At 37.1% G+C, this 25362-nt stretch overlaps 2 protein-coding genes across 6 annotated transcripts in view; one reads left to right on the top strand and one right to left on the bottom strand.

The window, feature by feature from the left end:
• The window catches only part of cep192 (centrosomal protein 192), a 32843-nt gene extending 22430 nt beyond the window's left edge, over nt 1-10413 (top strand). For 2 of the 5 annotated variants that reach the window (XM_052577693.1, XM_052577691.1), the window contains exons 24-48: nt 269-499; nt 714-839; nt 979-1122; nt 1199-1262; nt 1423-1562; nt 1702-1794; nt 1956-2074; nt 2832-3017; nt 3092-3182; nt 3477-3656; nt 4515-4775; nt 4852-4973; nt 5348-5457; nt 5540-5702; nt 5795-5964; nt 6081-6204; nt 6329-6434; nt 7095-7302; nt 7422-7498; nt 7590-7685; nt 7773-7892; nt 8120-8229; nt 8316-8445; nt 9267-9325; nt 9788-10413. In XM_052577693.1, the coding sequence (XP_052433653.1) occupies nt 269-499; nt 714-839; nt 979-1122; nt 1199-1262; nt 1423-1562; nt 1702-1794; nt 1956-2074; nt 2832-3017; nt 3092-3182; nt 3477-3656; nt 4515-4775; nt 4852-4973; nt 5348-5457; nt 5540-5702; nt 5795-5964; nt 6081-6204; nt 6329-6434; nt 7095-7302; nt 7422-7498; nt 7590-7685; nt 7773-7892; nt 8120-8229; nt 8316-8445; nt 9267-9325; nt 9788-9920 (3363 nt within the window). In that variant the 3' untranslated portion in view covers nt 9921-10413. Of the gene's footprint in view, nt 1-268; nt 500-713; nt 840-978; nt 1123-1198; nt 1263-1422; nt 1563-1701; nt 1795-1955; nt 2075-2831; nt 3018-3091; nt 3183-3476; nt 3657-4514; nt 4776-4851; nt 4974-5347; nt 5458-5539; nt 5703-5782; nt 5965-6080; nt 6205-6328; nt 6435-7094; nt 7303-7421; nt 7499-7589; nt 7686-7772; nt 7893-8119; nt 8230-8315; nt 8446-9266; nt 9326-9787 lie in introns of all 5 variants that reach the window. The other 3 variants (XM_052577692.1, XM_052577690.1, XM_052577694.1) reach the window with 2 other exon arrangements.
• A 3013-nt stretch (nt 10414-13426) lies between these two features.
• LOC127974458 (lipid scramblase CLPTM1L-like) lies at nt 13427-24600 on the bottom strand. The gene is made up of 17 exons (XM_052577708.1): nt 23927-24600; nt 23746-23840; nt 22550-22715; nt 20515-20636; nt 20341-20428; nt 20133-20250; nt 19908-20002; nt 19727-19811; nt 19530-19633; nt 19371-19415; nt 19226-19276; nt 17883-17965; nt 17573-17607; nt 17382-17437; nt 17246-17290; nt 16499-16614; nt 13427-14265 (listed from the first exon to the last, which is right to left on the bottom strand). Exons 1-17 carry the CDS (start codon nt 24125-24127, stop codon nt 14181-14183), a joined length of 1590 nt encoding a protein of 529 aa, XP_052433668.1. The 5' UTR covers nt 24128-24600; the 3' UTR covers nt 13427-14180.
• Between the last annotated feature and the right edge of the window lie 762 nt (nt 24601-25362).

Below are 25362 nucleotides of genomic sequence, written 5' to 3'. Positions count from 1 at the left end.
ATGTAGTCTAGATCAGTGGTTCTCAACAAGCTGGCCTCAGCGCACTCCAAGATGACTTAAATTATATAAAATAATACAAAACCAGCTTTAAAATATTTTCGCACATCCAAAATACCCATGTATTTCCCTTTCTCAACATTCAAAACAAGCTTCGGATATTTTTGTGGTCAGTGGGGGACCTACAGAAAGGTTGAGAACCAATGGTCTTATGGAGACATGTCTTTAGTCCACTTTTATGTGCAGTATTATAAATGTCATTTCATTACAGGTGGAGTCTATCCCATTCCAGTGGCTGATAGTACAGAATAGGACCATAATTGGACCCAAATGTACAGAAGAACAGAGGGTTTTATTTATAGCACCAAGGGCTGGACTGTATCAGTATACTCTCAGTGTGTCATCTTGGCCTGCATCTGCAGAGTCAGAGACTGTGGCGCATGCAGAAGTCTTTGCTAAGAAAGTGGTGCTGATCGCTATGGCTGAGAACCCTGTGGTTGAGGTTAGAGTTCTCTTTGTCCTTGTTGCCAGTGTCAGAGCACTAAAACTACATGTATTTTTTATTTTTTTTAATGCACAGGATTAGTAGTATGATTTTATGACAGTTTTATCCTTGAAATTTGTTAATTTTTCTGTAGGTTTCTTTTAGAAGTTATATTTAATCCATGTAAAATGTGCAAAAATGGAGAGCTTTTTTCGTTCTTTTTCATGAATAGGTTGATGTTGGAAAGACTGGCTGTCTGGACTTTGGGGACATGCCGGGGGGCAGTACTAAGGCCCTGCTGCTCAAGCTGGTCAACAGGACTCATGCCACTGTGCCTATTCGACTAGTTATCAGTGCGGTCAGTGAGATCTGTCTGTTTGGATTGGAAGTTGTGTATGATGTATTTCTGTATGTCTATAAGACTTCTGCCTGAAAGCTTAGACCTCATCCAATGGGATGTTGAACAAATTAAAGGACAGAAGTTTTGTCTCCCACAGAATGCATCAGCATGGCATTGTTTCGGCTTCTCTAAGAGCCCAGTTGCCATGACCACGGATGGTTCCCTTCATCCTGGCTCAAGTATGACCTCGCTTTCACCTTCATCAGTCATAAACCATGTGCTGCATGCCAGTTATGCAGAGGTGAATATTTCTTTAAATTGCTTTCTGATTTGATGGCAGTTTTGACTGTTTAAATACATTTTTATTCTTTCTTCAGAATCAAGAAACCTTCTTGGTGTGGGTTCATTTCAGTGCACCTCAGAAGTACATTTCAAGTTCAGGTGGGCATGTAAACCTAGACACTGATACAGGTTGAACATTTCTCAACTGGTGTCTAGTTTTATTTTAGTATCATTGAGTTACTATTCTAGTTTTAAACTCCCGTCTATATAGCAAAAAGGATCACAGACTGAACTTGAGATGCTGTATTTTTTGATGCAGGTGAGTTGGGGCCAGCTGATGAATACAGTGCACGGGTGGATATTGAGGTGGACAGTCCAGGCCCCAGTCATGTGATTCAGAGTGTAGCCCTGAGGGCAAGGTCAGGCACTCCCAGAGTGCATGCACCCAAAGACCTACAGGTAATGAATAAAACCGATCGCTACAAGACACACTTAACTTTTTGAGGTTATGAAATGGCTTTAGTTTTATCTTTTTATTAATTCCTTTGATTATTTACTTGTTTGCTGTTGCTTATTTACTACCTGAATATCTGTACAGACGGTGTGCCTTCAGGCTCCTTTGGGGCAAACAGCCAAGCAGAAACTTCCTTTAAAGAATGCAGGCAACATTGATGTTCTACTCAGACTAAAGGTACCTGATCACGAGCTTTACTTTTTAACACAATTGTATGTTTCAATTCGACATTGACTATAAATAGCCTACAATGTGCCTGGCATCAACACCACAGTGTTAATCTATGCATCTTAGCCCTTGCTGTGGATTCACTCCTCGTCTTTCTGGCTATTTTTCAGAGTACTGATGGAGACAGCTGTTTCACTGTGAGACCAGAGGAACTGACTCTGAAAGCTGGAGAGGAGCAGGGTGTGGTGGTCTCCTTCACTGCCCAGGACAGACAGAAACTCAGGGAGAGGCATGTTCACTCAGATTGATTCAACAGATTGTATTTTGAATCCTTTTTGTTGGCAGTTTTCATTTTTTACTTGTATTAATTGCTATACTATTCAGATTGTCTGAAATGTAGTTTGACTACTTAAAGGGGAAAATGTATTGTTAAAATATTCTTGGTACTTTGGCTTTTGCACCGCATAGTTCTAGCCTAGGAACAAGCCATCATGGTGGTTTCCAGAAAACCAGTTTCCCCATCGGCCGTTTTCTTGGTTTCATGGGCACCAGCAATGGGATCTCTGAAGCAGCCTCCAGTGATGTCTTTATCTGGGTCTAATTAATGAATAGAGGACACCGTGATTAGAGCTGTTTTCATGTGTCGTGGGTTTCTTGATAACATTAATGGGATGTTCAACGCACAATATACGCTTAATGAATGTGTAAAAATCGGACTAAATCTATGACAACTTGAAGTTTTACATATCATCGAGGCTGAGAAAAAAACAGCCCTGCAGACAAATAGCTAAATGCCATTATCGCTGATTTCAATATATTAACAAATGTGGCTTTTTTTGAAAATCAGCGTACATTTGCATCACTGTTATTTCCTATAGGACTGTTTTAAACCCTACTCTGAAGTATGAGCTAATTCCGTTTCCCCAAATGGAGTTCCTAGAACTAAAAAAAAATTCATTTTTTTTCCTGCAGTGTGAAAATTCCAAAAAGCATGTACAAAAAAAGTACTAAAGTACTTTCGAGTAACATTTAATTTCTTTTCTCAGCATGTTGACGATTTTGGTTCTACCCAGCGGACCTCAGTATGAGGTGATGCTGAAAGGAGAGACGGTCCAAGGAGTTTCTGGGAAAGCAGTATCTTCACCTGCCGTGTCCTCACAGGCTGAGGTCCCACCCATCCTCTCCAACAAACAGTTCATGGCATGGGGAGGGGTTACCCTGGGCAGAGCAGTGTGAGTTTACATAGCCATAGAAACTGCCATTCATAAAAATGATTTGGATGGAGATGATGCTTTTGTGTTTGTAGGCAACAGAAACTGGTGCTAAGGAACAATTCACCCACTACATCACAGCAACTCAGACTGCTCATTAGGGGCCAAGACCAAGACGGTTTCCAGGTAAGCCAACACATTGAGATATGTAGTTTTAGACACTTAGATCTATAATATTTGGAGCTTCTAAGGAGATATGATGATGAAAGTATATGAAGTGCTAAAATGATTAGTATAAAATAAAGTATTTTATAACAATAAGTAAAGCAGTATTTTGCCATGTGAGTAATCACAGGTAATGGATGAACAGCAATTATGAGCAGCCAGCCAACCAGTTCATTGGTTTTCAGTATATTCACATCTGTCTATGCATTTATCCTTTCTCCCACTTGTCTGTTTCCGTGAATCTCATCCCTGCAGCTGCAGAGCTCATTCGGCCCAGATGAGCGACTGACGCGTAACAGAGAGCTGTCAATCAAACCCAAAGAGGATGTGACTGTTCATCTGCTCTTTGCTCCCACCCGTGTTGCATCCATGCTGGCCAAACTGGAGATCAAGCAGTCTGCTGCACGTGCCTCCCAACCTGGGGTCAAGTTCACTGTGAGTTTATTAATAATGCCTCATAAACCGTAACACTGTTGTAAATACTAGAGGTCGACCGATAGTGGATTTTGCTGATACTGATAGTTAGGTTGGACCACACTGGCTGATACGAATTAATTAACCGATTATTTTTAATTTATCCATTTTAAAATGAATACTGAACAAAAAAGTAGTAGTAATAAATAATAATAGTAATAGAAAATGTTGGAATTAACACTCTCTAACAAGGAACAATACAGTTTACATATGGATATTGTACATGTCGTGTTCAAGCAGCGGTCTAAAACTGTTTATTTATTCACCAAATGGACACAAGTTTACTTCAAGAATTAACTATGAGGCATAAATGAGTTAGAAGTTTGGTGTTCAAAAAAATGGAGCAAACGGAAAGTAAAAGGGTGATCTATATTACAGCTCTATAAATGAAGCAAACAGACTTTATTAGAGCCACAGAAAGACATAACGTTTTGCTGAAAATAGAAAATTCATTATGTGCTGTACATTAACGTAAATTTGGGAAAAATCTAACGTAATTTAGTGGAAAACTATGTGAATGGTGGTCTGTGGCGCAGCAGGATTTTCTCGCTCTGTTTAGCGTGCAGTATCATGTCAAAAAAATAGCCCATGCTGTCAGTTATTTTGACCACTAGAGGCTGCTCTCAAATTGTATAATGACCGCAGACCCTTCTCAGCCGCTCCAGGAACGGATTCAACCCCAAAAACTATCTACATGGGTTTTTGCCGATAATCGTTAGTTCCAGCAAACAAATATCGGTGCCGATTAATCTGCAAACCCGATACATCGGTTGACTTCTAGTTAATACTTGGTATTACATTTTAGCGTGTTGTTCTCAGATCCCTCTGTCAGGCTATGGCGGCACGAGTAACGTGATCCTGGAGGAGTTGAGGAAGCGTTCTGAAGGCTATGTGGCCACGCTGAGTGGAGTGCAGGCAGGACGTGTCAGTAAGCTCTGTGTGTGCGTGCGAAACACGGGTTCACGTGCTGCTTTCGTGAAAGCGGTACCCTACAGCAATCTTCAGACTCGAGCCGTCATGGACTCCACTGTTATTAGCTTGTCCCCTTCACAGTTTGTGCTGAAAGAGCGGACACAGGAGGTGAGCTAAGTGCATGTTTGTTTTGTTTTTTAATGCCAGTACATGCTTGGAAGATTTATCAGTGCCGTTTCTGCAGGTGATCACAATAGCGATGAAGGCTTCACGCAGAGAGCATGCTCTCTGTCAGTCTGGAGCAGCTCTTCTTGCCACTGTCTGCCTCTTCTGTGGGGATGAAGTCTCTCGACAACAATTCAGGAAGTCAGTGAATTCTCAGCTTATATAAGAATATTTTTAAACATTTTAGTGTTAAAATAGGAACTTATTTCTTTTTTACGTTTTTCAACAAAAAAATTTCAACAAACCAAATAAAAATGTATGCTTTCTAAGAGCCCTGTTTTCAATTCAACAAAGTATGTAAAACAAACAAAAGTTTTGCATGCAGCCATTTATAGTTCACTGTAGACCTTTTTAGAAATGAAATACTAGCATATTATTCCCACTTACCAGCTAGAGATATGACCGTCCTGATATTCTTATTAAATGTGAACTTAATCTGTGAGAAGTGTATTTTTACACATTCTGTGATGTGAAAACACATTTTGTAATTGTTGTTTTTTAAATCTCTTTTCAAGGTTACTACGAATCAAACCAGAAGCAGGGAATAAAGTACTGTCTGAGAACAGCTTATTGAAAAGTATCCCGTTTGATGAAATGTTCCTTGGAGAGGAGCAGGTTCAGGAGGGTAAGACGGCAAGGATTTGCTCAGTTTAATTCGTTTAATCAATTATCTGGCCTTGATTGTGGCTATTGTTATTTGTTTTCAGCCTATGATCTGCCTCAAAGGCCAAATGAAGCCCAGATTTTCTATGGCAACATGAGCAAAGTTATGCTGTCGCTATTTGGCACTACGGAAATGTCGGACTCTGGAGAGAGTGACCATATGGAGTCCGTCAGACCTTCACAGCGGCACACCTCTGAATCAGACAGGTAAAATTCTTCGATAAATAATGTACTAAACAGAAACGAATGCTTTCAGATTTCAGCATGCTGATGAAGTTAATGTGTAGTTCTCTACTCAGCGGTCTGGGGTCATCGGGCCGCTACATCAGTAATGCTTCCCTGGATGTGCTACCGGTCAAGGGTCCTCCATTAAGTCCATCAGAACCTGTGCTGAAACAAACAGAGCTGAACCTGGAGAACACCTGGAGCATCAAACCTGAACAGCTGGTTCTCACTGCACCCACTATCAGTAAGACACATTTGAGTTTAAAAATGACTTCAGGTGGTTTAATGAATGTTGTTTGACTCACTTAGCAAGTGAATGCTTCCCCCTCCAAATGTTGTCTTCTGCTTGTTTGTTTGCAGACAGTGTGGCTGACACCAGACATGTACAGATATTGAACCGCTCAAACAAAGAGCTGAGCTTTGAGCTCTCCTGGCCAGCACACTGCCTGACCATCACCCCACAGCACGGAGTCATTGAACCTCAGTACGAGACTCGCATATAAACAAACATCGGGAAAATCAATGACCTCACCTTTTGTTCTCATTTTTAATTAAATGTACATGGCTTTTATAAATGTTTAGCATGTATCAAAATCTTGTTTTTTCAGGAGCCACTTGCAAATCCTCATCAGTCCCAATCCTTCTCTTGCAACCAAATCCTCCATGCTGCCTTGGAGTGGACAGATCTATGTACAGTGTGATAATCAACAGAAGGTATTCATTTCTGGAGATTTGTGTGTTGTCTGAATGAAAAGGGAATGTTCAAGTTTTTAAGGATTGTAGACATGTTTCTAGTTCATAACATGCGATTGAATGTACAGTAATGAACTTGCATTAGGCAAGGACATTTTTTTTTTTTTTGAGAAACTGTTGACGTGAATTTTTCTGTATAAAGTGGAGATAGACAATACAGTGCTGTTCAAAAGTTTTTTTTTTTTTTTTTTTATAGATTAGTTTCTTATGTGCATCAATGTTGGATTTATTTGCACACAAATTTAGTGAAATCTTACTGCAATTTAAAATAAGTTTTCTATTTTATTGTAATGGCGATTAATTACATCCAGTTTTTGTTTACATGTGTTTACTGCATTTGTTCAGTATATTCAGTAATATATATATTTGTTTTGTTACAATGTACACTACTAATCAAACGTTTGGGGTCATGTGGCACTGAAGGCTGGAGTAATGGCTGAAAATTCAGTGCTGCACCACAGAAATAAATATTTTAAAGCACAGTTTGTTTTTTGATCAAATAAATCCAAGCCTTGATGAGCAAAAGAGACTCCCTTAAAAAAACATAAAAAACTTTTGAATAAGTGTAGGTGAAAATTAACACTCTCTGTAATGCCCATCCTCATATCTCTTTCTCTAAAGTCCATTAAAGTTCAGATCCGGCAAGATCTGGCCATGGATGTTTCTGCCACTAGCTGCGCCATGGACCGCTCTTTACGCCCACTGCCACCTCAGGCTGAGACCCCTACCGTCCCAGGACAGAAACCTCAGAGCAGCAGCACCCAGCCTCAGGTTGAGATCAAGAACCGAACGCTGGTCTTCCCTCCCACTGCCTCTGGAGAATCATCAGGTAACTGAATACTTTATTTGTACAGTAAATTATTACTGATTTGAGACAATGACTTTCAGTAAGATTCTGAAATCTTGGCCTATTAGAATATAAAAAGAAAACGATTGTTTTCTTTGCAGAATGTTCTCTGGAGCTGGAGAATCATGGAGAGGAGGTCAGATGGTACCTCTCTTCTTTTGCTCCTCCGTATGTAAAGGTGTGTGATGTCGGCGGTTATGTAAGCGTTTTGAAAGCTTTAGTTCCTGGGGATTTATTGATTTTGACTTCACTGTTGTCTGTTGGATCAGGGCGTTGATAGCAGTGGAGATGTTTACCGTGCCACATACTCTGCCTTCAGATGTGAGAAGGTATCCGGGACTCTGGGGATTCAAGAGAGGATGCAGGTGGGGTGTGGACCGATCATCTCGTCTCTGACAGAGCTAGAATTTTCATTGAACTGATTTAAGTTTTCCGTTTTGTTTTGTAAATAGGTTCCATTCACTTTCCTTCCACGTGACCGGGGAGATTATGCGCAGTTTTGGGATTTGGAATGTCACCCGACAGCCAGACCTCAGCATAAGAGCCGTGTTCGCTTCCAATTGTGTGGCACTGTGAGTCTAATGAACGCAGAAGACTTCTTTCTCTGTATGTGTGTTTCATAGCTAGGCTAAACTAATGTAACTGCCCTAGTAATTTGCCTACTAACATCATTGACCATTCGCTAAAAGTGCCATTCCAGTCATAAATTACCCAAAGCTAGAAAGAAAAAAGGACACTAATGCAGAAGAAAGAATGGTAGTACTACTTCCCGTTTGAGTGTATTGATTCATGTGTGCAGGGAATAAGAGCAGGAGAAGCATCGAGTGTTAAAGAGAATACCTCACTGGTGAAAACAGAAGCCACTGTGAAGAACAGGAAGAGACTGGATTCTGTAAGCTCCAAGACTGGGTAAGGCTTGTGTTCCTGTTAGAAATCTGACCTATAGAGGAGGCTAAAATGTCATAGGCATATTGTGCTATTTCGAATTCGTTCAGATCTTCGACTGAGAATCAGAAGAGGGGTGTTTATGCACCTCAGAGTCTGTACACATTTCCTGCCACACGAGTGGGCGCCACCAGCTCACTGAAGGTCAACTTCAGAAATAACTCCTCCAACGCACACGAGGTGAGAACGTAGGACTGCACTAGTCACTACACACTAAATAAACAAAAATCAGATGACAAGTGTAAAGCGGCAGCAATGTCACTTTACAGTTTCCATGTGAAAAAGACTTAAGCAATAGTTTGCCCATAAATGAGAATGTACTTGCATTTAGAAATTTAGCAGTACATCACTTGCACACCAAAGGATCCTCGGCAGTGAATGGGTGCCGTCAGAATGAGAGTCCAAACAGCTGATAAAAGCATCATTAATTAACATCTGTGAAGTGAAAAGCTGTTTGTAGTAAATTCATCAAGGCCTTTCAAACTTCAAGTCCTCAACATTATTGATTTCTCCAGTTAAAGTGATTTATTTCATTTGATTCAGGAAAGAAATCTGCAGGGATCAAGCACTGTTTACATATCAAAAAAGATTAAAAAAAAAAAGTTTACATAACGATTATGGACTGGTATTTTGAGCATTAATTGATGGTCTGTGATTTACTGTGATGCTTTTATCAGCTGTGTGAACTCTCATTTTGATGGCACCCATTCCCTTCAGAGGATTCGTTAGTTAGCAGTGATGTAAGGCGAAATTTCTCCATCCGTTCTGATGAAGAAACAAATCTATCTCGGATGGCCTGAGAGTGAGTACATTTTCAGGAAATGTTGACTTTTGGGTGAGCTATTCCTTTAAGAGGTCACAGGGCAACCATTGAAATATAAAATACATTCAAGTCTAACAAATTCAGTCACAAATGGCATGTTGATGAGTGCAGTGTTATTACTCCTTGTCCTAAATGTCTGGCATGAAACTTAATTTGAGGTTTTCTAATTGACTTGCAGCTTACATTCATAAGTCCTAAAGAGCCTTTCCACATCAAGCATTCAAATTATTCTCTAAGGTGAGTTACAGTCTCTTGTTTACTCTTACACTAGTAGTAGAAAGTCTTAGTGTTTGCAAAAGCCAATTTAAGGAAAAAACCGCAAGTAGAAAGCTTTTATTGAAGCGTTCCGTGTCACTTCCTGCTGCCGGTGCCTGATGTGAAGGCTCTGATTCAGAGCTCAGCCACAGGTCAGATTTTTGTGTGTGTGTGGTTTGTGGCACAATATGCATTTAACTATATGCATGTATTTGTGTACTAAATGTGTGGTGTTTTAAATCATGTTTAGTTTAAATTTTAAACTGACAAACTTCCAGTATTTAGTTATTCGTACTATATCAGCTGGCGAGAGATTTCTTGTGTTGATGTGCAATTCACTTTGTTTCCATATACTTTTTTTGTTCTGTAGCGTTATAAGCTAGTTTGGTTAACTAGGTCTGCATATTTTATTGCCTTTGATCCTTTTTCCATGTGCTTTCCTAGATCTCAACACTACATCAACCTCCCTGTTCAGTTCGTGCCGGCTGCTGCAGGCCAGTTTTCCGGCACGCTGCTCGTACAGACGGACACAGACGCTAAACTGGCCATAGAGCTCCGTGGAGAAGCCTTGCCATGAAGAGCAGCTCAACATAGCCACTCGCCGCCAGCAGAGGACACTGCAGGACGAAGATAATGATGAAGAGACATTACTTGAACGCTTTTCGTCTAAATGCTTTGCAAAAGAATGTTTTCCACCACCCTAGGTTTTTGTGACTGCTGTCATCCTATAGTTACGTTTTTTTGGATAAGCACCATGCAGTATGGATATTATATATCCAGAATCACAACTTTGTCATCTTTGATATTTTGCCACAGTTTCACCTTTGTAGCACCGATATAAAAGATATCAGTTTTTAGCATTTTCTAGGATTAGTTTCCTTTTGTGTAAATGTTAATATGAGCTCATTGTTGATAGTGTTATCACATAATGAAGATGGACAGATATTTTAAAGAAGGATCTGAATCACCATTAGTTGAAAATTGCACAATTGTTTTTTTTTTTTGTGTGTATGTGTGTCCTATGTATTTATTTTAAATCAGTTCTTGATAAATAAAAATTCTTAATTTTATTTTTTGGTAAGTTGTCTTAATGTGTATCCCATCTTCACAATTTGTGTCCTATTTATGCAAAATGATTTATTTTATTAGGCAATCAACATTTAATTAATTTAAACATTTAAATCAACATAAATCATATATATATATATATATATATCCTATTAATTTTTTCAATTCAAAGCAAGAATTAGATTTTAAAATTATAGACACCAGAGCCACGTTCTGCCTTTAAGAATTCTGTTCAGTAGCTAATAATCTAAAAAGAAAAAAAAATGCACTAGGATGATCAAAAATGATTTGAATTAGAACAGGTGGCTGTTGTGTTTCTGCCCATTCCCATTTGAATAAACTCATTATCTGATCACTTCCTCAATGTATACATAGATTTCTTCATATTTCTAACGCAATCGAACAAGCAAGTAATTCAAAATAATCCACAATTACAATAGAGAACACTATTCTGAAGTTTCTTGAAACTTGAAAATCTTATTGTTGGTTAAATATTAACTTACAAAGTCACTTACAAATTCATTTTAGAATTTGTAAGAGTGTTAGAATTATGTTTCACCGTAATACGGTTTCTTCTGTACTTTATATTAATTTCATACAGCCTTGTGAGGCATATAAGATACTTATAACATTCAATAATTACAAACATTTGTGAATTGTGTATATATAGTGTATATAAAACTCTTTCTCTCTCTCTCTCCATTTACAGTATTGTTCAAAATAATAGCAGTACAATGTGACTAACCAGAATAATCAAGGTTTTTAGTATATTTTTTATTGCTACGTGGCAAACAAGTTACCAGTAGGTTCAGTAGATTGTCAGAAAACAAACAAGACCCAGCATTCATGATATGCACGCTCTTAAGGCTGTGCAATTGGGCAATTAGTTGAAAGGGGTGTGTTCAAAAAAATAGCAGTGTCTACCTTTGACTATACAAACTCAAAACTATTTTGTACAAACTTTTTTTTTCTGGGATTTAGCAATCCTGTGAATCACTAAACTAATATTTAGTTGTACGACCACAGTTTTTTAAAACTGCTTGACATCTGTGTGGCATGGAGTCAACCAACTTGTGGCACCTCTCAGCTGTTATTCCACTCCATGATTCTTTAACAACATTCCACAATTCATTCACATTTCTTGGTTTTGCTTCAGAAACAGCATTTTTGATATCACCCCACAAGTTCTCAATTGGATTAAGGTCTGGAGATTGGGCTGGCCACTCCATAACATTAATTTTGTTGGTTTGGAACCAAGACTTTGCCCGTTTACTAGTGTGTTTTGGGTCATTGTCTTGTTGAAACAACCATTTCAAGGGCATGTCCTCTTCAGCATAGGGCAACATGACCTCTTCAAGTATTTTAACATATGCAAACTGATCCATGATCCCTGGTATGCGATAAATAGGCCCAACACCATAGTAGGAGAAACATGCCCATATCATGATGCTTGCACCTCCATGCTTCACTGTCTTCACTGTGTACTGTGGCTTGAATTCAGAGTTTGGGGGTCGTCTCACAAACTGCCTGTGGCCCTTGGACCCAAAAAGAACAATTTTACTCTCATCAGTCCACAAAATGTTCCTCCATTTCTCTTTAGGCCAGTTGATGTGTTCTTTGGCAAATTGTAACCTCTTCTGCAGATGCCTTTTTTTTAACAGAGGGACTTTGCGGGGGATTCTTGAAAATAGATTAGCTTCACACAGACGTCTTCTAACTGTCACAGTACTTACAGGTAACTCCAGACTGTCTTTGATCATCCTGGAGGTGATCATTGGCTGAGCCTTTGCCATTCTGGTTATTCTTCTATCCATTTTGATGGTTGTCTTCCGTTTTCTTCCACGTCTCTCTGGTTTTGCTCTCCATTTTAAGGCATTGGAGATCATTTTAGCTGAACAGCCTATCATTTTTTGCACCTCTTAATAGGTTTTCCCCTCTCTAATCAACTTTTTAATCAAAGTACGCTGTTCTTCTGAACAATGTCTTGAACGACCCATTTTCCTCAGCTTTCAAATGCATATTCAACAAGTGTTGGCTTCATCCTTAAACAGGGGCCACCTGATTCACACCTGTTTCTTCACAAAATTGATGACCTCAGTGATTGAATGCCACACTGCTATTTTTTTGAACACACCCCTTTCAACTAATTCAACTAATTGCCCAATTGCACAGCCTTAAGAGCGTGCATATCATGAATGCTGGGTCTCATTTGTTTTCTGAGAATCTACTGAACCTACTGGTAACTTGTTTGCCACGTAGCAATAAAAAAATATACGAAAAACCTTGATTATTCTGGTTAGTCACATTGTACTGCTATTATTTTGAACAATACTGTATATCAGTGCTGTCAAACTATTAATCACATCCAAAATAAAAACATTTGTTTACATAATATATGTAAGTACTGTGTGTATATATAAATGACACACACATACAGCATATATTTTGAAAATATTTACATGTATATATTTACATTCATATAAATTCTATATTTAATATAGAAACTTAACTTATTTCTTAAATATAAACATGCATGTGTGTTTATTTATATATACATGATAAATATACACAGTATAAACATGTTAACAAAAATGTTTATTTTGGATGCGATTAATCGTTTGACAGAACCAATATATATATATATATATATATAGTAAATATATGTGTGTGTGTGTGTGAATCTCAAACAAATCACAACACAAAAATAAAAATAGCACCTGTATTCTCTAGCACCCAAAACTGGGAACCATATTCCAGAACTGCTGTTTCAAACTAGACATATATGAAAATCATATGAAAGCAATTCAAGAAAGTGAATCAGAAGCCATACCTGAGTGGAGTGTACAGTTAGATTAGAAAGAGTCTGCTCGCTGCTGAAGCCCTGACTGACTGCATATGTGGGAGAGTTCCCTGGCTGTTCACACACTCAAATATAATAAAATCATCTACAGTTTGAGTTTTTTTTTTTCAGGTTTTGTTTAATGGCAACAAGGTGAAAAAGCCAGAAGAAAAGAATTATACTGTCCAACTTTAATTAAAACATGTTTAAGAAGACAAATGAAACCTAGATATAGTCAAACGGGGATGCATTTGACATTTTCTTTTAATGGAAAATAATACTTACGTAATAAACAAGACCAAGAAATGCACATTTCAAAATAATAGTCAGTACTGAACTGAAGCTTGTTATTTGAGCAAATTCTCAAATTCATTTCCTGTTGTATCCGCAGCAGAGGTGTGCATGTCAGAAATATCTGCATTACGGTTCAGATGCAAAACCAAGATAAATGCAAAGCTGCTAACTCAAAATGGGTTCCCAAATCCGTGCAAAGTTCACTTGCGTTCAAAACAACTATTTTTCTGAATGTTTGAAAACAGTAGTTTAGATGCGGTAATCATAGGTATTGCCATTGCAGTCATTCTATCAAAGGTTATAAAAGCACAGGTGGGTGTTGCTGTAGTTTCCTTCAGAGCTTACATCACTTTCTATTTGTTGGTTGGATCGGCCTGAGTGAATATTACACACGGATTTAGTCTAAAGCAGGTGTGCGCTGCTAATCTCTTCAGCTCTGGCTTGTTCAAGTAGAAATGAGTGTACTGTAAGTGTAGCTCTGTCAGATTTCACAGCAGACAGCAGGAGGCAGGCTCATTACAAGGATACACAAAGAGAACTTTCAGTGACTGTAATGCCCTTTTACAATTTTTGTAGAGTTTCTCCAATGTTGCATGCATATGGAGAGCGCAAGCTGTCAGGGAACGCTGTGGAGGGTTAGTCTTCATGTAGCTTTCCTTTGGGTTTCTTCCTGTGTGATGCACCGATATCACGTGACCTGGACTTGCTCACTGGGTAAATCCTGAAGACAGAAATAAATAGCATTTGAGCCATGCCATCGACTAATTATTGTACTTTCAACAGGGAATGGGAAACTACTCTGTAAATGTAGTTTGTAAAGCTAAAAGCTACTGGTAATTTAAATTACAGTCAAGTTTGTGTATAAATTATATACATTTATGTAATGTGTATTTGTGTGTGTGTTCTGGTATATATTTACGTTTGCCAAGAGAGCTCAAAGTACTGCAAAAAAAAAAAAAAAACACACATGCAAATAGAAAAAAACCACTAGCAAATTAAGAAAAAATCATTAATTTGACAAAACATGCTGCAAATATGAAATGTATGAAATTGCTCTACAAAAACATAAACGCCCTGCAAATACTCACAACACAACCAAATACAGAAACGCACTGCAAATACTCGCAACAGAACAATCAAATACGAAAACTTGCTGTAAATAGAGAACCGCGCTGCAAATACTCGCAAGATGACCAAATACAAATATGTGCTCCAAAAACATTAACCGGCTGAAAAAGCTTACAACAAAACCAAATACAGAAACATGCTGCAAATACCAAAAACACAATAAAATACAGAAATGCACTGAAAACGTATCCAAAAATAAAAATGTGTTGCAAATACTCACAACCCAAACAAAAACATAAACGCACTGCAAATACTCACAACATATCCAAATACAGGAACGTGCTGCAAATACAGAAATGTGCGGAAAATACAGAAACGTGCTGCAAATATTCACAATGCAATCAAATACGAAAATGCACTGCAAAACATAAACATTGCAAATACTCACAACCATCAAATTCAGAAATGCACTGCAAATACTCACAACACAACAATAAAATACAGAAATGCACTGAAAATACTCACAACACAAATAAAGAAACGTTCTGCAAATAATCGCAACACAACCAAATACGAAAATGCACTGCAAAACATAAATGCACTGCAAATACTCACAACACAACCAAATACAGAAATGGACTGCAAATACTTGCAACACAACAAAATACAAAAACACACTGCAAATACTCGCAACACAATAATCAAATACAAAAATGCAATGCAAATATTCAGAACACAACCAAATAGATAAATGCACTTCAAATACTTGCAGCACAGCAAATACAGAAATCCACTGCAAATACTAACACAGTCAACTACAGAAAGTTCTGCAAATATTCGCAACACAACCAAACATGAAAATGCGCTACAAAAAACATAAACATGCTACAAAATACTCACAACACAACAAAATACAGAAATGTGCTTCAAACAACACAACCAAAATACAGAATTCACTGCAAATACTTGCATCACAACAATCAAATACAGAAAATTCTGCAAATATTCGCAACACAAACAAATATGAAAATGCACTACAAAAACATTCAATAAATGCACTGCAAATACTCAGAACAAAATACAGAAATGTGTTGCAAATACTCACAACACAACAAAATACAAAAACACACTACAAATACTCACAACACAACAAATACAGAAATGCAATGCAAATAATCACAACACAATCAAATACAGAAACATTCTGAAAATATTAGCAACACAACCAAATACGAAAATACGCTGCAAAGACATAAACGCATTGCGAATACTCACAACCAAATACAGAAACGCACTGAAAATACTCGAAACACAACAAAATACAAAAAACATACTGCAAATACTCGCAAAACACAATAATCAAATAAACATTCTGCAAATTTTTTCAACACAACCAAATATGAAAATGCACTCCAAAAACATAAATGCACAACACAACACAATACAACAAAATACAGAAACGCACTGCAAATACTCACAACACAACAAAATACAGAAATGCACTGCAAATACTCACTACACAACAATATACAGAAATGCACTGCAAATACTTGCAACACAAGAGTCAAATACAGAAATGCACTGCAAATGCTCATAACACAAATCAAATACAGAAAAGTGCTGTAAATACTTGCAACGACCAAATTTTTTCGTGTTGCGAGTATTTGCAGAGTGTTTCTGTATTTGATTGTGCTGTGAGTATGTGCAGTACATGTCTTGTCAAACTGATGATGTTTCTGTCATTTGTTGGTACTTTTTCCTTTTGCATGTGTTTTCTTAGGTTGCAGCACACTGAGCTCTCGTGGCCACCGTATATATAGTTTATGAGGACAAATGGATAAAATGACTTGTCCACTCCACATGCACCAATTGTATGTTTTCCCCACCTGCGCTGATAGAGGTAGATGAGGAAGACCACATCATCTCTGAAGCACGCCAACTGATGGGGTCCAGGAGTGGTTATTATTCCACTGAACACATCACTGATGAATGTGTTCAAGCCCTGAGAAGCAATGGCAAACCAGCATTGTGACTCTACTCTGATGAAACATTTTTGTACATCTGTTTTGGAAAGGGTATAAAGTTGTCTTAGTTTATGGACAATAAACTAAATGATCAGTATCCCAACTAAAAGTGATCATCAGCCCTAACGGTAAGATCCTTCTGAAGGATATGCAGAGGGGTAGGTGCTACACACAGCTGAGAACCAGTCTGATGACCATTCAAATGTTCATTTCTTATTATTGATTATTAATATCTTAATAATAACAACTTAAAGATATCTATAAGAACATAACTAAAATGTATCAATCTACAAGTTTAGTAGTTTAGAAGACTTTATCACAGAACACAGTTTTTCGTATTTGTGAGTGGTGGAGGAGTGTAATGGACAAAAAAAAAATGTTTGACACGCAAAAGATGCAATAGACGGGAATACTGGCCAAAGATGTCTGTCAAGCTCAAGTTAACATGGAATAATAACGGAAAAGCAGCACAATGGAATGCAAAAATGTGTTCTATGTGAAAGGGCACTTAGTTTTAATGGCTTTTTTGGACCAGGGATAAAGCGGTGAGTTCCTGAAAACGTATGTTTTTTTAAATGAAAATTGATTTCTCATTAAACTGCAGAGTACCTTATACATAAAGATGGACACCTGCAGATGAGCCACCGATTTTAACTGGAGAAAAGCAAAAGATAAAGTGAAGGAACATTCAGAGTAAACAGTACAGAAAAGACAACTGTATTTTACGACTGGTCTATAAACAAACCTTATAATTGATGAACAACTGAGGAACCATTGACAGAAATCCAAATGCATAAACACCTTGATTTAAAAAAAAAAAAGATGAACTATTATTTCCACATCTTTTGTACAGAAAGTAATACAGTGTGTTAACAACTCAATATACGTTTAATAATTCTTTAATACTTTTTTAAAAATGATTATTAAAGTTCTTACCACTAATAAGGCCATTGGTTATCCAAGAGTACCAACTATTGAGAGCAGACAACATAATGAAACATAAATACATATATTTATATATTAAAAAAATTACAGTGGCATTAAAACATTTTAGTGAATTTTCTGTATAAACATGAACATATATAAACAGACAGATTTGTATTTATGTAGTTACAGGTAGATCCAGCCTCAATGTAGGTCAAATTTACAAAGACTCTCACAATCTTTCCGAACCCACTGTAATAATAATAATAATAATAAAAATGAATGTTTAATGTGATTATAGTTAATTAATGAAAAATGTTACCTTTTATTTTTGAGATATAAGTATGAGTATATGGCCCCACTGATACACAATGGATACATCAGATATGACAAGAACTTCATGGCCTGTGAAAGTAAAGAGAATGTCCGTGTAAAACTACTTGAAAAGTTTGCGCAATTGTGTCATAAGCCCCTTTCACACTGCACGTCGGACCCGGCAAATTGCCAGAACATTTGCCGGGTCGCCTTCTGTGTGAAAACAAACACGTCCCGGGATTGATTCCGGGATTGATCCCGGGTCGGGGACCTAGTAACATTGCCGGGTTCAATCCCGGGACGAGCGCTGTGTGAACAAAAGCCAGATCTAATGGCGTGTCGTAGTGATAACGCACGTTATCACGTGACTCGTTTACCGGCTGTTTTGAAGGAAGATCAACGTTCGCGACAAAAGAAATATGTGCAAACTGTTATGAAGCAGAGATCAGTTAGTTCCTCACTTTCCGCGCTGACACCGAGATCGTTCGCTTGCTTCAGTGAATGTATAACGTGCATAACGTTTTCGACTCGTACATTACACGTCACGCCCTGATGTCACTTGTCGTACAACCTTTACGGGTTGTGTGTGAAAGCACGCACATATCCCAGGTAATCACTGGCAGTGTGAAAGTGCAAAATCTAGCGACCCGGGAACAATTGACGGAACACTTTACCCGTGTATTTGCCAGAATCGCAGTGTGAAAGGGGCTATAGAATAAGATGAATACAGGAACTGGAGGAAAACGGGGTTATATATATACAGTACAGACCAAAAGTTTGGACACACCTTCTCATTCAAAGAGTTTTCTTTATTTTCATGACTATGATAATTGTAGAGTCACACTGAAGGCATCAAGAGCTATTTGACCAAGAAGGAGAGTGACCCAGATGACCTGGCCTCCACAGTCACCGGACCTGAACCCAATCGAGATGGTTTAGGGGTGAGCTGGACCGCAGACAGAAGGCAAAAGGGCAAACAAGTGCTAACCATCTCTCAGGGAACTCCTTCAAGACTGTTGGAAGACCATTTCAGGTGACTACCTCTTGAAGCTCATCAAGAGAACGCCAAGAGTGTGCAAAGCAGTAATCAAAGCAAAAGGTGGCTACTTTGAAGAACCTAAAATATGACATATTTTCAGTTGTTTCACACTTTTTTGTTATGTATATAATTCCACATGTGTTAATTCATAGTTTTGATGCCTTCAGTGTGAATCTACAATTTTCATAGTCATGAAAATAAAGGAAACCCTTTGAATGAGAAGGTGTGTCCAAACTTTTGGTCTGTACTGTAAATGAACAAAATGATTCAATGAGCAAAATAAAATGGTTTGAAAAAGAATTCACTCATACCTTAGAATCACAGTCTTCCGTTGCTCGCTCGAAATCATCCATTCTTTCATCCTTCAAGAAAAACAGCTTAGAATGAGTAAGACGTGTACCATATTCCTCAACAAGACCATACTGTGCTCACTGAGTAGAAGTGATAAACACTTACATGAAATTTGGGTGAAAGCGCCAAGATCTTTTTCACTTTCCATAACTACAAATTCAACAACGGTATAAAGTTAAAGGAAGATTCATACTCAGTTCATTCGGTTTTAACAGAAATAAATGCCAGCAGTCCAAAATGAGCACATTCGATCTATTTTTATACCTCAATTAGAGCCGAGATCCCGGTGGGAAGCAGAATCAGCCAGCTGGATTGTTCTTCTAGTAGATGGAGGAATATTACGATGGTGCTGAAACATCTCCACACAACTGCAGAGACACAGAAACACAATTTTTCCCAGCTGCGACAAATGATCGTGGCACCATTAACACGCAGCATGTCTAGGTATGAAGATTCAGTACCAGATCTTCTAGAAATGCCGGCTAAACTCTTCTTTTCTCGCCAGAACCTTATGTCATTCTTGAAGGCAAAGATTTCAAATGATAGCTGCAAAAACAAAACAAAAAATCACCAGATAATTATGTATTGTTGGTAAGATATACACATAATAAACATTAAGCGCATAAAAATAAGCATTTTTACATGGAATGCAGGTACTAGAATGGACAAAGCCAAGACATGCAGCCCACTCTCAACAAGCATGGCTTTAATATCATCAAGATTCTTCTCCGAAAATCCTGTGAGATAAAGTAGAAAAACATGCTTATGATTAATATGGAATGCACTATTAAACGTGAGAAACCTTAGAATCTAGTTACTGCGTTCTCTCGGTATGTGATTTATAATTTATGATTGTATGTCACTCACCAAAATGTTTGAGTGAGTATATAACAGCTTGTATGTGGATCCATATTCTGAACTTGCATAAGGTAATGGTGTCATATGATATTGTCAGAGGGACTGTTTTTGCAGCGCTGTCCATCTCCTGTGCAAATGAACATGCCAATGTGCATTCAGAAACCAAACTCGTATTTTGGATAAAGTCTCAAAACTCATTTGAACCGTTTTTACATACAATCAAGTCATTTAGTCTGCTTCTTAGTTCATCAACCAGCAGCAGTGGCAGATAAAATGTCTTTTTTTCCTTTTTCCCCTCTTCAACTCTGAGAAAATAAAATGAAAGTGAACAAAAAGTGTTGGATGTCTAGAGAGGATATTTCATATATACAGGTTTCGGATAATAACTCACATTTTCATATAGCGGCGAAGGTCGCTGGGCACCGCAGCACTGTTGAAGGTGAAATCCTCATTCATCACGTTCAAGGTGAGTCGTGATCTCCAGTAAGAAACAATCTGCTGCTCTTCTGGTGCCTTTACACAGTGATAGATTCACATTTACAGGAACTTATTGACATCTATCATAATGCATTTGCAAGAGCTGATTTGGAATAGAGAATATATTCATGTAGGAAATGTTTTCATGGACTAATGGAATGTAAGCATAGAGTCCTTAAGGATGTAATGTTACCTTTTAAAAAAGAATTGCAAATGTTTATGCAAACTATTACATATAATCTACAAAACATGCAATAGTGTACAACTAAACATGAAGTGTTTTGATGGCTCATTTAAACAGGCCAATAAGAGTCAATTACTAATTACTAATCATACTAATCCTTTTTTTTTAATTAAAGGTCCTATGACATGAAAATGTCACTTTCTGAGGTTTTTTAACATTAATATGAGTTCCCCTAGCCTGTATATGCTCCCCAAGTTTATAGAAATTTGAATCGGTGTAAATTGAGATTTTTCTATCTTTCTCTGCCTTTGAGAAAATGGAAGCTCAAACGGGCTGATCTTGAATCTCCTCGTTGTGACGTTGTAACAAGAATTGTTACCTCCCCTTTCTCTGCTTTGCCCGCCCAAATATTTACATATAATTCCGTCGCAATGTCAGCACAGGCGTTACAAACAGACTTTTATGATATGGATTCGACGGCACCGGCACAAAGTGAGTAACAGGGTTCATTAATGCCTGATCTGTGATCAGTGATTTCTGATGGGTAGCTAATCATTCAAGTTCACACAGACTTTCTTTCTAAATCGTTTAATACTGTTTATGCATCAGTGAATCAAGCCAGTGACTAAACGATCAACTCCACGTTGTTTCTCTTAGTAGCATGAAACAAATCTGTTATTTAAATTGTGATTTAACTACAGAGAGCGATCAAAGAACGCTCGCTTTTTTCCGGAGCTGTTACACATCGCGAGTATATCTGCACACTTGCCCAAACTGCCGTTACAATGAATGACGCTGTTATGCTGCACAACGGAGCTCTTACTGTATTCATGTGTTTGCTGTTAGCTGTGGTGAAAGCATTTTGTGAGAGAAAACGTGTTGCAATAATGACGAGATCACTGCATTCACGTGATAAACAGACTCTGTCTACTCAATGCTCATCACTGCAGCCTTTCATGTGATGGGGAAAAGGTCGAAAAAATAATTATATAATCAACACTTCCACGATTCGTTAATCTCGACAGCTGTAATAGTAAAAAAAAAAAAAGCTTTTTATTTCAAAATTTTAAATGTAAAAAGTATACTAACAATATAAATACACCTAAGGAAACATTAAAAAGCATTTAAAGAAAAGGAAATAATCCATGTCATGGGACCTTTAAACACAAGGGATTATTAATGATGTTTACATTATAACAAGAGCAAATTCACACACAAAGTATCTTTAATTTGGCCAGAATTGCAGGTGTCTATATCCAAGAAGGTTTAGATAACATATGAAATAAGTTTAATGTTATTATAGATTATAAAGGGTTAATGAAATACAGTACATCCAAAAGGTCATGTAAAATGACCATCTACATTTCCACCAGTGCGATTAAGAATATATAAGTTTTAAAGACAACAGATTAAATTGTGAAATACATATTAAGATATACTTAAGTGGGTCAAAAAACAACTAATGTTCAGCTAGTTGCATTGACTATATATTAAAACTATATTATTTTGTAATTTAATTACACATAACATAGTTAATGTCTGAAAACATTACTTCCAATTTGCATTTAAGAACATTATTTCTGTAATAAGTATTATTTTAAAGTATGCTTAAGTGTTTTCAATTGGGCAGTAGAGTACCAATAAACTGCCACAAGAATTGACCTAACCTGATATTTTTCCTGAAGATCTGAAGTGTTTTAAATTTGTCTGAATACAATAAAGTGATTGCTGAAGGAGTGCTGGCATTAATAGACGGCCACTGTACCTCACGGTTGCCAGACTGAAGAGGGACCATTTGAGAGGTGAGACGGGCCACAAGCCGCACATGTCTGCTGTCTTTCCAAGGCACAACTCCACTCTTGTGCACAAACACTACAGCATGGACCGTCCCATTGTTATGGGTCATCTCAGGAACGGCGACACTCACCTTCCTTTAAACACAGTTTACTAGATGAAATAAGCATGCTATCTGACGAAAAACCAAACACGACAAAACTGCACTTTCAATATTTGCATTCAATAAAATTGGACAAAACCACATTAAAGAATGTTACTTTCTGTGAAATGTAAATGGTAAAAGAGATTGTCATATAGCCCTAAAAATGACCTGTGACGACAATAGTGACAATAGGTAAATATCTTATGTTAATTTGATATAAAAGTCGTCCCTTAAGCAACACTTCAAAAATTCTAAATGTCATTAAATTATTATAAAATGTAGGAATATTTTCACCAACAGCAGAACAAATACATCAGTTTAAATATAGTATGACTAGTTTTTTTTTTAATTCTACATGGTTTAAACTTGCTCATGCAACATATCTAATCTTGTGAAAAAGTGTGCTTTTTTTATACTGAATGTGCACTTACAGTATATATATATAGAGAGAGAAAGAGAGAGAGAGAGACAGAGAGAGAGTGAGAAACTTCCTGCATAAAATATAGAATTGTGAAATAAAATTTTAAGTGTACTTAAATAGTATGGCTATGTTTCTCAACCGGGCTTAAGTACACTTAAAAAAAAAAAAAAAAAACACTTATTGATGTGTTACCGACAATATATGCAAATATAACCTATGTGATATATTTTAAATGTACTAAATTTCTAACATCATTACAAACGTCTAAGTGTGCAAATACTGTATTTCCATTCACGCTATACAAGTTTTAATAGAAATGCCATTAAAGTAGATTTTATGTTTACATACATGCGTATCACTACATTTAGAACATACTTTAATGAGACATACAAAATGATTATGAAATGTGTTTAAAAAGATGTACTTGGTTCCAAAACTGAAGTCAGTCAAAAAGCACATTACATTCACATCGCACTTAAGCAGCCTATAAGCAGTGCTTAAGTAAAGCCTATATTTTTTTCTGTAATAAGTACTCTTATATAATAATATCAAGCTAAAGTGTACTTTTTTTCACACAGAACCACACAAAATGTCAGCTTGCCTTTCAAACTTGGTGTTGATGTCAAATCTGTCCACTTTGAACAGTAGGTTGTATCCAGTTTCATCAGTGGGGTCCAGAGCGGAATAGACACTGAGCTGTTGACACACACAGTAACTGTAACGCTATGAAGCAACGACAACATATTTGACAAAGTCGGTTAAACGAAACGAGCTCTTCTCACCTGAAGTCGAGGCTTGACAGTGAGGTAAGATGTAACGCAGCTGTCCCCTTTAGAGCTGTCACAGGGTTTGGTGTGAATGAAGCCGTACATGGCCCAGCACGTATGGAGGACATACACCACCAACACCCCAAAAATCACTTTAGTGTAAGACATCTTGAATTGAGACCCATTTTTGGGCTTGGAATAGCACGACGGGAACATCTTAACGCCACGCCAGGTTCGTTATTGCAAGTGGACAAATACAGAACAAAAGCTGTTATGCGTTACCACTAGCGGGCAAAGCACAGCATCACTTGCCTCGTTCATTCATTCATTGTGCGCTCGCGGATGGGGACGAAGCCGTGTCTTTATTCCAGCATCAGTAGCAGCGAGGTGATGTTTCAGTGGATAACAGGACGCCTAAAACCTTCCGAGCACAAAGACTAGAGCAGAAATAATAATTTAGCAATCTATTTTTCTCGAATATGCAACCGTGCCATCAGATGTAAAACCAGCAGCTCAGAATCCTGTATCTGTGGACAGGTTTGAGTGGGATGTGTGCGGCGAGCGCCACCCTGCGGCCGCGAGGACGAACTGCGCTTCTGACTTTTAATACTCTTCATAAGCAGCATGATCTACAGTGGTAATGTCAAAAAATTACGACTCTATGTGTATTATTTACAAATGACGCAATTTTTTTTTATCTGATTTTTTTCCCTTCCCCAAAAATGCCAAATATAAATTAATGCACAAGCAAAATATACAAGTAACAATGTATTTATTAAGATGTATTAAAAAGAATACGTTTATAAATATAATATTAAAGGTCATATTTATTAGATTTGAAAGTAAAAATTGGTAAATTAAAATGCACATACTATAATATAATATAATATAATATAATATAATATAATATAATATAAAGGAAACAATTAAATAAAGAACTAAAAAACAAAATATAGCATGAAAAATTCTGTTTAAAAATGTTTTACATTATTACAAATAAAATTAAATGAGTCAGAGTTTCTTTACAAAAAAAAAAAAACTAAACAAAAAAAAAACAAGAATTATGACAACATATTAACATATAAACAGAAGTTTATGGAGGGCCAAATTACTCATTATTAAACAATTAAATAAATGTTGAAATTTATAAGTAAATCGCTAAAAACATCATTAAATAAATACATAAATAAATTCATATATACATGTGCATTAATTCATCCATATTAAAATAAATAAATAAATAAATGTTAAATCTATAAATACATCGTTAAATACATATTCATTTATTTATTTCCTTCCTTTTCATGGTTATGGGTATGGATTAATTTCCTCAGCATAATAATTAATTATTTAAATAATTCATGAATGACGGCGATTTTGAAAAAGGGTATCAATGTTTTTGCGTTCATTTCCAAGTCAATTTGATAAAGCGTGCAGCGTCAAGCAAGCTC

Source organism: Carassius gibelio, chromosome B16, assembly GCF_023724105.1.
Source record: "Carassius gibelio isolate Cgi1373 ecotype wild population from Czech Republic chromosome B16, carGib1.2-hapl.c, whole genome shotgun sequence".
Taxonomy (NCBI): domain Eukaryota; kingdom Metazoa; phylum Chordata; class Actinopteri; order Cypriniformes; family Cyprinidae; genus Carassius; species Carassius gibelio.
This window is presented reverse-complemented; position numbering and strand designations above follow the sequence as displayed.